Source organism: Aristolochia californica, unplaced genomic scaffold, assembly GCF_029961685.1.
Source record: "Aristolochia californica isolate CCGP_79_NKW_82.1479 unplaced genomic scaffold, dmAriCali1.0.hap1 SCAF_6, whole genome shotgun sequence".
In the NCBI taxonomy this organism is placed as follows: Eukaryota; Viridiplantae; Streptophyta; class Magnoliopsida; order Piperales; family Aristolochiaceae; genus Aristolochia; species Aristolochia californica.
The window spans coordinates 2,572,678-2,587,494 of NW_027182257.1; the positions used below are offsets into that span (position 1 = coordinate 2,572,678).

General features: G+C 41.5%; 4 protein-coding genes across 4 annotated transcripts; 2 read left to right on the forward strand and 2 right to left on the reverse strand.

Moving 5' to 3' along the window:
- The first annotated feature begins 248 nt into the window (after positions 1-248).
- LOC137934964 (2-oxoglutarate-Fe(II) type oxidoreductase hxnY-like) lies at positions 249-3,927 on the forward strand. The gene is made up of 10 exons (XM_068779568.1): positions 249-330; positions 777-975; positions 1,540-1,620; positions 1,775-1,826; positions 2,432-2,550; positions 2,668-2,768; positions 2,862-2,920; positions 3,160-3,216; positions 3,404-3,529; positions 3,619-3,927. The coding sequence occupies exons 1-10, from the start codon at positions 250-252 to the stop codon at positions 3,683-3,685; spliced, it is 942 nt and encodes a 313-aa protein (XP_068635669.1). The 5' UTR covers position 249; the 3' UTR covers positions 3,686-3,927.
- Positions 3,928-4,670: 743 nt separating this feature from the next.
- Positions 4,671-7,654, forward strand: LOC137934963 (transcription factor MYBS3-like). Its single transcript, XM_068779567.1, has 3 exons — positions 4,671-5,158; positions 6,624-6,832; positions 6,912-7,654. Exons 1-3 carry the CDS (start codon positions 4,882-4,884, stop codon positions 7,443-7,445), a joined length of 1,020 nt encoding a protein of 339 aa, XP_068635668.1. The 5' UTR covers positions 4,671-4,881; the 3' UTR covers positions 7,446-7,654.
- Positions 7,655-8,224: 570 nt separating this feature from the next.
- Positions 8,225-10,636, reverse strand: LOC137934958 (hexose carrier protein HEX6-like). The gene is made up of 3 exons (XM_068779563.1): positions 10,487-10,636; positions 10,049-10,371; positions 8,225-9,608 (listed from the first exon to the last, which is right to left on the reverse strand). The coding sequence occupies exons 1-3, from the start codon at positions 10,614-10,616 to the stop codon at positions 8,505-8,507; spliced, it is 1,557 nt and encodes a 518-aa protein (XP_068635664.1). The 5' UTR covers positions 10,617-10,636; the 3' UTR covers positions 8,225-8,504.
- A 435-nt stretch (positions 10,637-11,071) lies between these two features.
- Positions 11,072-13,727, reverse strand: LOC137934959 (hexose carrier protein HEX6-like). The gene is made up of 3 exons (XM_068779564.1): positions 13,598-13,727; positions 13,087-13,409; positions 11,072-12,471 (listed from the first exon to the last, which is right to left on the reverse strand). The coding sequence occupies exons 1-3, from the start codon at positions 13,725-13,727 to the stop codon at positions 11,389-11,391; spliced, it is 1,536 nt and encodes a 511-aa protein (XP_068635665.1). The 3' UTR covers positions 11,072-11,388.
- Positions 13,728-14,817: the final 1,090 nt, after the last annotated feature.

Sequence of the window (14,817 nt, forward strand, 5' to 3'; positions counted from 1 at the left end):
AATATTGTATTAATTATTAAATACTTATTAAAAAAATATATGATTTTCTAGCCAAGTTAGAAAAATTTACCTAAAAAACTTTCAGCGGGAAAAATAATTTTAGGAAATATGAGATATTAATAGTCCGTGAAAACGTATTTCTGTTAGAAATAATTTTTAAGTGTTTATTGGAAAAGGTATTAACAGGGTTTTAAATAAATAAATATTAAAATACTTAGTAATGGACACAAACCTCTGCCGCTCTCAGTAATGGCGGAAAAGGCTCTACAGCTCCCCCAGATCGACTTATCATCGCCGGACCGTGCTTCCTCAGCACGCACCATCCGTCAGGTGTTTCTCATTCTCCAGTCCTCTCTATTCAGCTATCCCACCGTGGAGCCTTTCATACAGTTACTCTATTCCGTTCTTCGTCACATACTAAATTTTCTTCACTGCTCTGTTCTCAATTTGGGTTGTTAATTTTTTTGCAAAATTTAATGTTTGAATGGCTTACCATTCTCAAAAATGGAAATTTAAGTCTCTGTCTGACAATATGCTAACTGATGTTGAAGAAGGCCCTTTAGAAGTTTTTTAAAATTTGACGTTCTTAGGGAATTTCTCTTATAGTACGTTCTATTGAATCCTTCTGCTTCTCGTTTCCAACGGAAAAGCTAGGGAAAGAGAAAAAAAGAAAAAAGACTATATTTTGCGCTTGTGGAGAAACTTTCTTTTCCTCGTTGCATTTAACTGCCGTTGAGAACATGCTGATGAATGATTTTGTTAATTTAAAATGTCAGGTGTGCTTGGATCACGGTTTCTTCTATCTCATAAATCATGGGGTTGACGGTGACTTCATTAATAAGAGTGTCTTTGGTGAGAGTCGGAAGTTCTTCTCTCTGCCTCTACAAGAGAAGATGAAACTCGCACTTAATGGGGGGCACAAAGGCTATACGGCCTTGTATGATGAGACTCTCGATACTTCCATAAAATCCAAAGGTCTGCTATTTGATTTTATCATTGTACTGTGTTCTCTCTCTTCCACTGGGTGTAGCTTTCTTAGATTAGCCTGTTATGCTTTTACAAGAAAGTGCTCTTAAATAGTCTTAATCGATTACTTTATCCAAGATCTAGCTTAGTTGCATCTGAGTGAGACTCTTTATAAGATCTTTATAGGCCTTTTTCAGTTTTCCCTTTTCTCTCTTAAATTCCTTCCCTTCATTTTATATTTATATATCTTCCCCTTCCAATTCTGTGTCTTGTATTTGTGGACTCAGCTCATAATTTACAAGAGAAATAATAGGTATTTGTAGGCTTACTGCTGAGAAGTTTAGGTGATTTTTCCCTCCTCTTTCGATTGGCTGCTAAATACTAGGAAATTGCATGATTGTTTTCTATTCAGTTATGAAAGCTTCAGAGTTATTTGTTTCCATGATACTCTTCTTGCTCTGTTTAAGGAAAATTTCAAGTTTAGTACTACTGTTGTTATGCTTTCACCTTGTTACTGAGCCTCTTAGCAACAGAAATAAGATCACTGAAATCTAATGCCATTTGAAATTTCAGGGGACTTCAAGGAGAGCTTCTATGTTGGTCCTCCTGAGGGCAGTACACCACAAAATTTCCCAAATCAATGGCCGCCAAAAGGTACTTCAATCTATTTTTTTTAATTTATCAGGTTTCTCTGGATGTGTTTTACACTTTTGTTATCCCAATGTTTCATTAGTTTCGAGTACTTGGATAAGTATTCTCAATTTTGTGGTTATCTGACCAAAGGTTTCAATTGGTTAGGACATTTCAGACGTCCTACCATCCTGGAGAGCAACAATGGAAACATATCGTGAAAAATTACAGTTAGTATTAACATCCCTTCATATTTGTTTGGCTTGTAGGTCCAAGGTAATTTCAGGAGTAACATGATATTTAATTTTAAGAGAAAAATAAGAAAAAGAGAAGAGCATTGAGGCAAAAAATGTTTTCTAAAATCTGCCGTTTCTTTCTTTCTTTCTTTATTTTTTCTCACTTTGTTTTTTTAATTGTTGGTTGTGTTTGACAAAAGTCATGGAAATCTGTCAAACTGGTTTAACTCTTAATGTGGAGATAAGGCCATGTTTTGCCAATGCTGTTGAAATGAGGAGTATGTCTAAAAGTATAAAACAGAGGATAGCGTCGGAGGTCTTGAGTTGAAAAACCAATATGAATAGAATAAACTATACTATTATCTTTTTGATATATTTCTCTTCATCATATAGAGAAATACGTCGAAATTAAAGTGTGAAATGGTGATAGGGAGAGATAGATGCTATATGACATTATCTTTGGAAGGTAAATCTTCATTTACCTGTTGAAGTGCAATCATATTGAAACATTATGTAGTCACCCTTAACTTTCAACTGTGTCTAAATCCACATATGAGGGTAATGGCAGGTGCTTTTTCTTTCCATTTCCTTCTTTTCAGGACTGCGTCTCAAAATTTACTCTCTCTGATTGCATTGGCACTGAATTTGGATGAAGACTTTTTTGAGAAAGTAGGAGCATATCCACCTTCAGCGACTCTTCGTCTTATACACTATCCAGGTATAATGGCAATATTTTTCATGTTTTACCTCAGAAATTCTTTCCTTGTACTCTCTTTTTGTGTTTTCTGCTTAATCAAGAGGTAGATACGAGTTCCAGTTACATTTTCATTTTTAGGTGAACTCAGTGCTTCAGAGAGTGAAACATATGGTGCATCTGCTCATTCAGATTACGGAATGATCACACTTCTGGTTACTGATGGGGTCCCTGGTCTTCAGGCATGTTAAATGAACTTCTGTGGATAGTAATTTCTGATATTATTCAAGATCGTAATACCTTAGTAAGGATTTTTCCATTTTTCGTGTTTTCAGATCTGCAGGGAAAAAGATAAACGACCGAGAGTCTGGGAGGATGTACCTCATGTCAACGGGTGAGCTTTCGTTTGTTACCAAAGCACAGAGAGAAAATTTCAAGAAAATTCAATCTATAAACATAGTTGACATGTAGATTTGAAACTGGCTCAGCAATAGGCTCATCTGAAAATGAAGTTTTAGCTTCATTGCATATGCATGCATACAGAGTCATGAGTAACAGGTGGTTCCTGGTTTGTCCTTGCCTCTCTGGTTGTGCTGTTTCCTTCCATACTCATGGCTGCAAGTGTCTCTGCAGTGCTTTCATTGTCAATATCGGTGATCTTATGGAGAGGTGGACTAACTGCTTGTTTCGGTAATTATATCACTCCCAGTTTTTCATGAAGATTATTTTGCATGGTTTCCATTACGGTTACGACTTGTGAATTCCACTAACGAAATCGCATACCTCGGAAAGAAAATGAGAAAAAAGAGAATCATGATATAGCAACTCTCATTGTTTCTTCAACCTTTTGATAAGAGCCAAAGTTGTGCTTTTGCAGGTCAACACTGCATAGGGTCATGCTTGTGGGACAAAACCGCTATTCTGTGGCATTCTTTGTGGACCCAAAACCGGATTGTGTGGTTGAATGTCTAGAAAATTGTTGCAGTGAAACATCACCTCCAAGGTACATCCCTATGCCTTGAACGTAAGATCTTCTCAACCTAACTTTTCCCCTGCATTTTCTTTATCTGTTAAGAAGTAATTCTCACACAGGTTTCCTCCTATCCGCGCTGGTGATTACCTGCATGAACGTTTGAGGGTCACTTATGCAAAAGAATGATCATCAACTGGTCCCCAGTCCCCAGGCCCTTCACAGGTTCTTCTGGAGAGCTTTCTGTGCGATGATATAAAGCTCAAGGATATCTGACATGGTGAGGCACACTCGTCTATGCTACTAAATGCTGTAATACAAGCAGACTCTGTACTTAAGCCCAAGATCTGTAATTCTGTAATGGGTTTAGAGCAAATTTCTTAATTGTTAAATGATTTGTGTTTGATATTGAGTAGAAGCAGTTTTACGATTGATTAAGAGTGATATTTATACAATATTCACCAAGTAGGTAATTAACTATTATCTATAGAAAAAAAAATCCGGATAAGTTGGTTCGTCACATGATCCGGCGGGAGTTCCGAAAACTTTGGGAAGCCCGCTTTCGGTCCCGGGCCCGGGAGATGTGGCGCACAGACGTGGGTCTGACTTTTCTGGCGGACACCGGGAGGACAATTTTCTGAGGTCTCTTCTTCCCCGCGCTAACTTCCGTACATGTAATCAGATCCTCAAAAACGCATTTAGCTTAATCTAATCTAGTTCTCTCATTCCTCCGTGGGCCCCACCACAACACATGGATTTCACTAGATTCGCCAAAAAGAAAAAGTATTTAATGTCGCTTGTCTTCGTGTTGTCTTCCTTCGACGATATCACCAATCGCGTCCATCGATCTTAAGCCTTGGTGGGTCACCTCTTAATCTTGGAAACGCGGAGATGTGAAACGTGTCGAAACAGTGTGGGGCCACGTTTGCAAAGCAGATCCACGAAAATGGTTGAAGTCTGACTCGTGACATTCGCCGGCGGAATCGGATGGTTTTCTCGAGATAAGCTTTTTAATCCCGTCAGGTACATACGATCCGACTATTCTTTCCTATACACGTACATACCGTCGCGCCACGTAGGCTATCTGACGTGGCGGGTCTTCGGAGACCCTCATCTCACCGACCGCTTTATCTATAACCTATTCAATTCGTCATCTCATTCGCTCGTTCAACCCCTGGCTTTCCTTCTCTCTTTCCCCCTGCGAAATCCCAAACTCTTCTCCTCATTCCCTCTCTTTCTCTCTTACGATCCCTTTATTCCTTCTCATAAATCTTCCTCTCAAACCGTAGTGATCCGGCTCGGTGCTCTGGGTGTATGAGCGTTTCACGCGGGAGTTTCGGATCCGTTCGATCGTGATCGGACTGGTCCGGACCTGGGAGGACGAAATGACTCGGCGGTGCTCGCATTGCAGCCATAATGGCCACAATTCGAGGACGTGTCCGAACAGGGGGGTTAAGCTGTTTGGAGTTAGGCTGACGGATGGATCGATACGGAAGAGTGCGAGTATGGGGAATCTTTCGCACTATGCCGGCTCCAGTGGTAACAATGGAAATAATCCAGGATCTCCGGATCTTGCGGCAGAGGGAGGTGGTCAGACGGACGGGTATGCGTCGGAGGATTTCGTGCAAGGGTCTTCTTCGAGCTGCCGTGAGCGCAAGAAAGGTAAGACTCGCTTTTCCCGGTATGGTTTCAAGTTAAGACGGCGGACGTCTTTTGTTGAGTTTGGGTTTTTTTTTTATTTTTTTGTTGTTTTAGGCCTTATTTGATGCGGAGGGGAGTTGCGTTATTTCTTTCCTTTCATTTGTTAGGTTGTTTCAGTTTGATTCGGAGGAGTCTGACAGTTGGGTTTGTGCTTGGAGGAAAATTTCTGAAAAGATGCCCTTATGGATTGGTTGTTTGGGGTTCGTAGTTCATAGCCTTTTTTTTTATGTAGAGAGAATTAGAACTATTTTTCATCTTGAACCAATCGCGACATTGACTAATCTTCTTTAACTGATTTTAAACTCTTTAGAACTGACTATTTAAGGATTGAAGTTACTAAATTCATAGGTCTATAGTCAATAAGAACCATGTTACACCTAGAACCGGATCCAGATACAGAACAAACTTTTAGGTATGGTTTAACATCAACTTAAAAATCTTTGGGATTGATTATTAGAGGATTGAGGTCCCTTGATGCTTATTATTAGTGATATCTTCCGTTTTGCTTCCCAGAAGTTATGCTGAAACTACCTATAATGGTAAAGACGGCTACAATGCTGCCACCTTCTAGGAACATTCATGGTGGTGTTTGGTCAAAATATATATAATGTGTTCAAGGTGGCTTTGGACCTACTAAATGTGTTACTTCCATTAAAATTATTGCATGTTGCTCTCAGTCGAAGAAGAATTTTTTGCATACCTCGATCTTGAATTCTAGCTCAAGTGCACTAAGTGCATCCATGTCTCAGCATAATAGTGATGCTCCTCATAAGAGGTAAAATTTCAAAAGTTGTTAGTGATACCTCTCACTACAAAATCAATGCACTGCGGATGAATTCTCTCCTTTGTGTTTCATTTGGTGAACTGTATTTATTCGTGCATTAACTCATTCTGAAGGTTTTCAACTATGTACCTCTGTGACCTGTGATGTGTGACATACCTCTTGCCTCCATTGAGAGATATGTATGCACGCTTTTTGGCAGATAATAAGGGGAAAAGGAAAAACTATATGTTCCTGAAATTCATACAATTTGCTTTGACTCGATGAACAATGTTGAATGCAAGTCTCAAGTTTGTTTATAAGATCACTGACAAAAGTTGCGTGAAACTCATTGTCAATGGCTTTCACTTGTCTGTCTCATGTACTTAGAATTTCCATCTCAATTATACTTACAAATGCTTTATTCACGATCTGTTACTTCCCTGCTGGTTGAGAACTGCAGTCGGATTTATATTGGATAACATGTGATCAAGGCTTTTAGTCTTATCTTTGAGGCTAGGAAATGGGTGTCGACATACAAAGAATGAAATTAATTGTAATCAAAGGCTTCAACAGAGCTGTTTTGTGGTTCTTTTAGAAACACTTCAAGATTTTCCTTCTTCTTTCGTCTGCTGTAGATTGACATGAGATGGTGTTAATTATCAGGCGTGCCGTGGACTGAAGAGGAACATCGCATGTTTCTCCTTGGATTGCAGAAGCTGGGCAAAGGTGATTGGCGAGGGATAGCACGTAATTTTGTAGTGTCAAGGACACCAACCCAGGTAGCTAGTCATGCCCAGAAATATTTTATTCGCCAGACCAATGTCAGCCGAAGAAAGAGACGATCCAGCCTCTTTGACATCATCGCAGATGAGGTTACTTTCTCTCTCTCTCTCTATCTCTTTCTCTCTCTCTTATCTATGCCAATGCTTATGATAGTTTCTGTTATCTCAGCCTTCAGACACTCCACAGATGGTCTCACAAGATTTATTTCCTGTCAACCATCAGCAATCTGAAATGCAGAGCAACAATCCTTTACCTCCTCCTCCACCCCCTGCAGCTATTGACGAAGAATGTGAGTCAATGGATTCAACTCCTTCTAATGAAGGAGAAACTGCCCTTCCAAAAGCAGATAGTTCACAGTGCAGCTATCCAGTAATATTTCCTGCTTATTTCTCACCCTTCTTTCCGTTTTCATTCCCTTTCTGGCCGGGTTACTCTGCTGAGCCAATGGAGAGAGGTACCCATGAAGTCGTAAAGCCAACAGCTGTACACTCGAAGACTCCGATCAATGTTGATGAGTTGGTGGGCATGTCAAAGCTAAGTTTAAGAGAACCACTTGATGGGGTGGAACCAGGTCATATGGCACCGTCATCACTTTCACTGAAATTGCTTGAAGGCTCAACCAGACAGTCAGCGTTCCATGCCAACAACCCTGCCTCAGGCAGTTCCAGTATGAATTCTAATAGCCCAATCCACGCAGTCTAATGGGCATGATTGATGTGGGAAGTGGGTACTTGGAACTTCCAAGATTAGACTAGTATTGATCAAAGTCTGCAGAATTCCTGTTAATATGTGATGAATAAACTGCAATCATGTTTCGTATGAATCAGTAAACATTTTTTATGTAAGGAATTTCTTTACAGCACCTGGTTCATGGGAATGACACCAACTTACTTATGGTTCCTTTTGTGACATGATAACCACATTCATTTCCTTGTAGCTCTTTCTTTAGGAGTCAAGATATTCTACGTTAGATCTGACAAGTGCCATTTCTTTGCCCAAAATTGGAAAAATCAGGTCGGCAGGTTGTCATTTATCTATTTATCTTGTTTAATCCTCTTAAATCTTTCAGTCTATACTGCAGCAGTCTAAATTTCATCTGAATCTTGTGAAAGCTGTTCATTCTGGATGGAGATGAAAATGTTACAAATAGTTAAACAACAGGTACCTCACTGTATTTGTGTACCCTGTGGCACGTCCTTTCGTCCTTAAAAGTGGCAGAATAGGGACTTATCACTGAGGTAGGGAATCATTCTTTTTTGAATGTCATACTGGATGAGTCTTATCTCTTTCTGCGGGTGGCTCTGTTTTCTTGCATCAGTAAGTGTACTGTGTGGCTCAATCAAAGTGAACCAGCGTCATTTCTTTTGTTAATATTGAGCTGGCCTTACCCTATCGGATAAGGTCATTCAAGTAGATGACTTTGGAGGCCCTAGTTGGGATAAACCTTTATAATCAAAATACTGATTTATTTATTTATTTATTTATGTTGTCACCTTTAACATACTTCTTGGGTCTGGTTTTCAGGTGAGAGATCTTGGCGTTGTAGGGAGTGAATCCGCTTGAATCAATACAATCGAGACTCGTTGGATTTGGGCATGAATGCAAAACTTAAACGGCCAACATCTGCCCATCTAAATCCATTGATTAAAGCGTTATAACATCCCGTCGGTTGCTCCAACTTTCATTAACATTTAATTCAAAGAATCTTCTCCTTTGACCAATACCTCAAGGAGAGAAGTCCCATCTTTCAACCTTTCTCATTTAAACTTCAGCCCCCTCCCATCTGCATAGACACGGCGAACGCCCTTTAATCTCCTTCTCCGTAGCAATTATAATCGACTTCCAGAACCAGTGCTCCATCCACACTCGATCCATCAGTTCAATAGGTATATTCCGTGTCTCCGGTAATAAAAGATAAACGAATCCCGTCATTATTGCAACCCACCCACCAAAGAACAGAAAAATTCCCCACTTGAGATGGCAGAGCATCGATAGAAACGTCTGAGCCACCACGAAAGTGAACACAAAACTCACGGCCACTGTAATACCCTGCCCGGCAGACCTGATTTCCAGTTGGAAGATCTCGCTGGGAACCAACCACCCCAACGGACCCCAAGACCATCCAAAACCTGCAACGTAAATGGAGATTAATATGAGAACCAGGTACGCATAGCCCGTGCTTAACCCGCCGTAATCTCCCAGCTGAGCTGCCATTATTGCTCCTATTGCGAGCTGTGAAACAAACATCTGAATTCCTCCGACCATGAACAGAGTCCTCCGGCCTAATCGGTCCACCAACAGCATCGATACGAATGTGGAACCGGTTCCCACTAGTCCGGTCACAACTGCGGACATGAGCGAGGCGCTCTCCCCCAGACCGATCGTCCTGAACAAGAGTGGGGCATAGAAAGCTATCACATTTATGCCCGTCACCTGTTGGAAGAAAGGAATGGCGATCGCCATTACCAACTGCGGTCTGTACGTCCTTCTGAATATATTGCGGAACGGGTGTTTGACGGTTTTTGCGACCGCATTGGCTTTTATCAGATCTTCCAGCTCTGCCTGGACGTCTTCAGTGCCTCGGACCTTCTGCAGCATTTTCAATGCTTTGTGGTGATTATCGTCTTGTTGGATGAGGCTGTTGGGAGTCTCAGGGAGGAACAGAGCACCAAGGGTCAGGAGAGACGCAGGAACAGCGGCCATGGCTAGTGAAATTCGCCATCCATAGCCAGCTGGAATCTTCTCCGTGCCGTAGTTTATGAGGTTTGCTGAGAGGGCTCCAATGCCAATACTGAACTGGAAGCCATTGTTGAACGCTCCTCTGTACTTGGGAGGAGACATCTCTGACAGATACAATGGGACTGACTAAAAGAAGCAAATGTATCTGATCAATTTAATGAATGGAATTTGTAAAAAAAATGTTTTCCTAAATTGGTCTATATATACAAAATACTAGATGCTCTCTTGCTCCTTCTCTAGTTGATCTCTTCTCTCTTCCCCCTCTCTCATCGATAATTAACTAAGGGCGAGGATGCGAGGAAGGAGAAGTTGGCCAATTGCCTGACTTCTGTCTTTGGATTTTAGTGCGTGTTGTGATCACATGGCGCCAAGCACCCCCCAAGATCTGGGTCCAGATGCAGAAATAGCCCAGCAATCTTGCTTTTCATTTTGTTTTTTTGTTTTTTTTTTCTTTTCCCGTTCTTCCATCCAGAAGTTTGGTACCGTGAGTGACGATGATCCTGATATCTAAGTCACACTTACATCAGATCGTTCAGAAAGAACTAGGTTTGAATGTTTTCTCTTACTTGATTTGCGAAGCCAACTCCTATGCCGAGCAGAAGTCTGCCGATGATGAGCATGTAGATGTTGAGAGCAGCGGCACCCAGGGCCGTCCCGGCGAGGAAGGCGACCCCGCCCGTGACGATGGATGGTTTCCGGCCAAAGGCTCGTGTAACTGTTGAAGCAAAGAAGGAAGCAACCAAGCCGGCTATGTAGAGTGAAGAAGTAAAGGAAGTCAGGAGCTGACTGTCAAATTTGCAGTAATTGCTGATACTGGAATCCTCCTTCATCTTCTTGTACACCTCCGGAAAGAACTTCCTCAGGAATGGTTCCATGGAAGTCACCCCACCTTCATATAAGTACTAAAAATCAGCTAAACAGCTTGTAGTCATAGCCAGAAATGGAAAAATTAATACCCAGAAATTTTCAGAAAGAATGGAGTGTTTGAGGTAAGGATCGATAACCTGAAATTCCAATGTCATAACCAAAGATGACTCCTCCCATGGCTGCCGCCATACAGGAGAGGATCACAAAGGGAGTCATTCTTCCATTGTACTGGACTCCTCCGCTCTGTACTGCAAAACCAACTGCCATGTTTCTGAAGCTCGGGAAGCACAGAGTCGAAGGCAAGACGAGGATCAGTATAAAAATGAATTTTAAAGCTGGTGAACAGTCGCTACAGAATCATTTCTGACGGAATAATAGTCAATGAGTGAGACAAGAGTTCGATGGTCATGGTTTTGGTGTCTTTCAACGCTAGAAGGCTGAAAGAAGACAAGAGAAGCAGCCTGGATTGACTAATCGACAGTGAGGAAGAAAACATGGGCAGAACAGCATCTCCTTGGAATTTTCTTAGTTAACTACACTATGGAAAGTGAAATCAGCTCCTGTATCTGTAGATGCTCATGAAGTCCATCAAGAATCTCCCAATTATGCTCTCTTCACTCTTCAATTAATACTTCTCTGGGTAAAAGGGCTAATAGAGCTGATTAACAATTCTGGTGGTAAAAATGTGTTGATTGTGAAGCCATAAATAGATATATGGAATTTTAGGATATCATTTACTTATATGATATAGAAAGTTATCAGGCTTTTTCTGTACCATCATCAAATCGTCCGTGTAATGTAAGAGTAATTCAATAATCTTTGAGAAATATATAAATCGTAAGTCTCCAAATCTATCTCCCCTTTGATGCTCCGTTCATTCCAATTCATAGATTCAGTCCTTCACTCTGACGAAGCGGTGATCCCCCTCCAGTGTTTCACATCAGTTCTTAAGCTTTTCTTTCTCTTCTCTAATAAGAGTTTTTCTTTCCGATCTCTCTCTCTCTCAACATTTCTGTCTCGTGTCTTCTCCACCCGCCACTCATGCTTCCTCCTCCGCTTCCCCGTTTCCCTCTTTCTCTGTAGCAATTATCATCCGTTTCCAGAACCAGTGCTCCTTCCACATTCGATCCATCTGTTCGATCGGTGTGTTCTTTGTCTCCGGCAATAACAGATAAACGAATCCCGTCATCACTGCAACCCACCCACCAAAAAACAAGAAAATTGCCCATTTGAAATGGCAAAGCATCGATAGAAACGTCTGAGCCACAACGAAAGTGAACGCAAAGCACACGGCCACCGTAATACTCTGCCCAGCAGACCTGATTTCCATTGGGAAGATCTCGCTGGGAACTAGCCACCCCAATGGGCCCCAAGACCACCCAAAACCTGCAACGTAAATTGAGATCAATATGAGAAGTAAATACGCATAACTCTCGCTTAACCCGCCGTAGTCTCCAAGTTGGCCTGCCATTATTCCTCCTATTGCGAGCTGTGAAATAAGCATTTGAATTCCTCCGACCATGAACAGAGTTCTCCGGCCTAATCGATCCACCACCAGCATCGATACGAATGTCGAACTTGTGGCCACTACTACAGTCACTACGGTGGACATCAGCGAAGTGCTCTCCCCTAGACCTATCGTTCTGAACAATAATGGGGCGTAGAAAGCAATCACGTTTATGCCTGTCACCTGTTGGAAGAAAGGGATGGCGATCGCCATTACCAACTGGGGTCTGTATCTTCTACGGATTATATTGCGGAACGGGTGTTTAACGGATTTGGCGACTGCACTAGCTTTTACCAGATCTTCCAGCTCTGCTTGAACGTCTTCAGTGCCTCGAACCTTCTGCAGCATTTTCAGTGCTTTGTCGTGATTACCTTCCTGTTGGATGAGGCTGTTGGGAGTCTCGGGAAGGAAGAGAGCACCAATTGTTAGGAGAGACGCGGGAACTGCGGCCATGGCTAGTGAAATTCGCCATCCGTAGCCAGCACGGATCTTCTCCGTGAAGTAGTTTATGAGGTTTGCTGAGAGGGCCCCAATGCAGATACTGAGCTGGAAGCCATTGTTGACTGCTCCTCTGTGCTTGGGAGGAGCCATCTCTGATAGATACAACGGAACTGACTAACAAAACAAAGACATCCGGTTGGTTAAATTTGTTTCAGTAAATTCGGGAGAGGGAAGACTTGATTTTTCAATTTGATTAACACTCTTTGTAGTTTTTTCAAATCTACATAGCACAAACAACTTTCATCGAGCTCTCATTTTTTCGTTTTTTCAAATCTCATCTCATTATAAATATGATTCCCTGTAGATGTTATATTTCACTACTCGATCAAGAAGAAAGCATCTAGGCGTATTTATCAAATAGTGTTATGAAAATATCAATCTACCCTTATGAAACTGGCTTCCTGATCAACCTCATTAGAACCAGAGGTTGATATAGTACGAGACGTTATGTAGTTTTGTCATTGACGAAAATTGCCAAGTTGCCTATGGCTTGTAGCGCTTGTTGTGATCTCATGGCGTCAAGTTCCCCCCAAGATCTGGGTCCAGATGCAGAAAAATCGAGCAATCATTGTTATTGTCTTTCTTTGCTATCCTTCGTCGTCTAATCTCAAATTTCTTTGATTATTTTTTATTTGTTTCTAGACGCAACGGTTACTTTTTTTCCTGATTCATAAACCTCACTAACGTCAGAAATCGATGAAGAGGGTAGGATTGTTTGTTTTCTCTTACTTGATTTGCGAAGCCAACTCCTATTCCGAGCAGAACTCTGCCGATGATGAGCATGTAGATGTTGAGAGCAGCGGCACCCAGGGTGGTCCCGGCGAGGAAGGCGACCCCGCCCATGACTATCGATGGTTTCCGGCCAAAGGCACTCGTAACAGTTGACGCGAAGAAGGAAGCAACCATGCCAGCCAGGTACATAGAAGAAGTGAAGGAAGTGAGGAGCTGACTGTCAAATTTACAGTAATTGCTAACACTCGAATCCTCTTTCATCTTCTTGTACACCTCGGGAAAGAACTTCGTCAAGAATGGTTCCATGGAAGTCACTCCACCTTCATATTTTCTCAAAAATCAGCTAAAACAGTTTGTAATCTAGTCAAAGAAATGAAAACCAATACCCATCTCTAACAGAGACTCAAGAGATCTTCAGATTATATTGACATGGTAAAAGCTCGAGATACTCTAGTTATTATTTACCAATGGAAGGAATAAACAAGGAGGTCGTAGATGTAAGGATAACCTGAAATTCCAATGTCATAGCCAAAAATGACTCCTCCCATGGCTGCCGTCATACAGGAGAGGATGACAAACGAGGTCATTCTTCCATTATAATGTTCTCCTCTGCTCTTCACTGCAAAACCGACTGCCATCTTTCTGAAGCTTGGGAGAGGGGGGTCACAGTATCAGTTTGAGAATGAATTTTAAAGCTCGTGAACAGGCGCTGCAGAATCGTTTTATGAAGGACTAGTAGTCAATGAGAGAGACAGAGTTCGATGGTCACGGTTTTGGAGTCTTGCAATGGTGGAAGGCTGAAAGAGACGAGAAGAGCAGCCTTGATTGACCAATCGCCAGCGCGAGGAAGAAAAGATGGGCAGCTTCTCTAATTGTAGTTGCTCAGTCCATCACGACTCTCCTTCATCGGATGTATTCACTCTTCAATTAACCTTTTTCCTTGGCTAAAAGAGCTGCTAGAGCTGTGTGGGTTATCGTGGAATGAAGAACACTAGTATTGATTCAGAGAACTAGGACTAGGTAAAAATAAACCAGAGGGAAAACCCCTCACCCTCCTTTGAAAAACAAGTTGGGTGAAGAAATATTGCTCGAATTTTTCATAGTAACCCAACCCTACCAATTTTCTATGAGAAAAAAACAAATCTGTTACATCAAACAATAAAAAGATTACTACAACACCTACAACATTACAAGAACTATTTCTAAATAAATTAAAATAAAAAACACAATAGTAAGAGTAGATTTTGAGGCTATTACAAATATGAAAATTGTAAGAATCTCTACTGTCGTCTTAGATAATACCCAAAATTTTCAGTATTCTAAAACATCAAAATCATATTGTGAGTTTCATCAAGTGAACTGGTAGTCTTCGAGCGTGAGAGGTATTTTTTTTTCCGCACCTGTAAAATTCATATTTGCAGCTCTATTACACACGCGTGCTTATCTTCAACCTCTCGTTGATACAGTCAGGAGCGGCGGTTGCGCTTTAGAACCTGGACGACTGTTGTGGTATGTCAAAACACCGTTCTGAACGCTCGGTCGGGGTCGTCAGAGGTGCACAACCATTCATGGTTATGCAGGAAGGAGTTTAAGCGATAGAGAGTGCTCGAAGCTTTCTGACAGAGCTTGTTTCTTTTTTTTTCTTTTCGATTGCACTGAGCAAGCTAGTGTAGTGAGAAACTGGTTGCTAAAGAACAACAAGTTATAGGCATCGATGACGGTGACAGT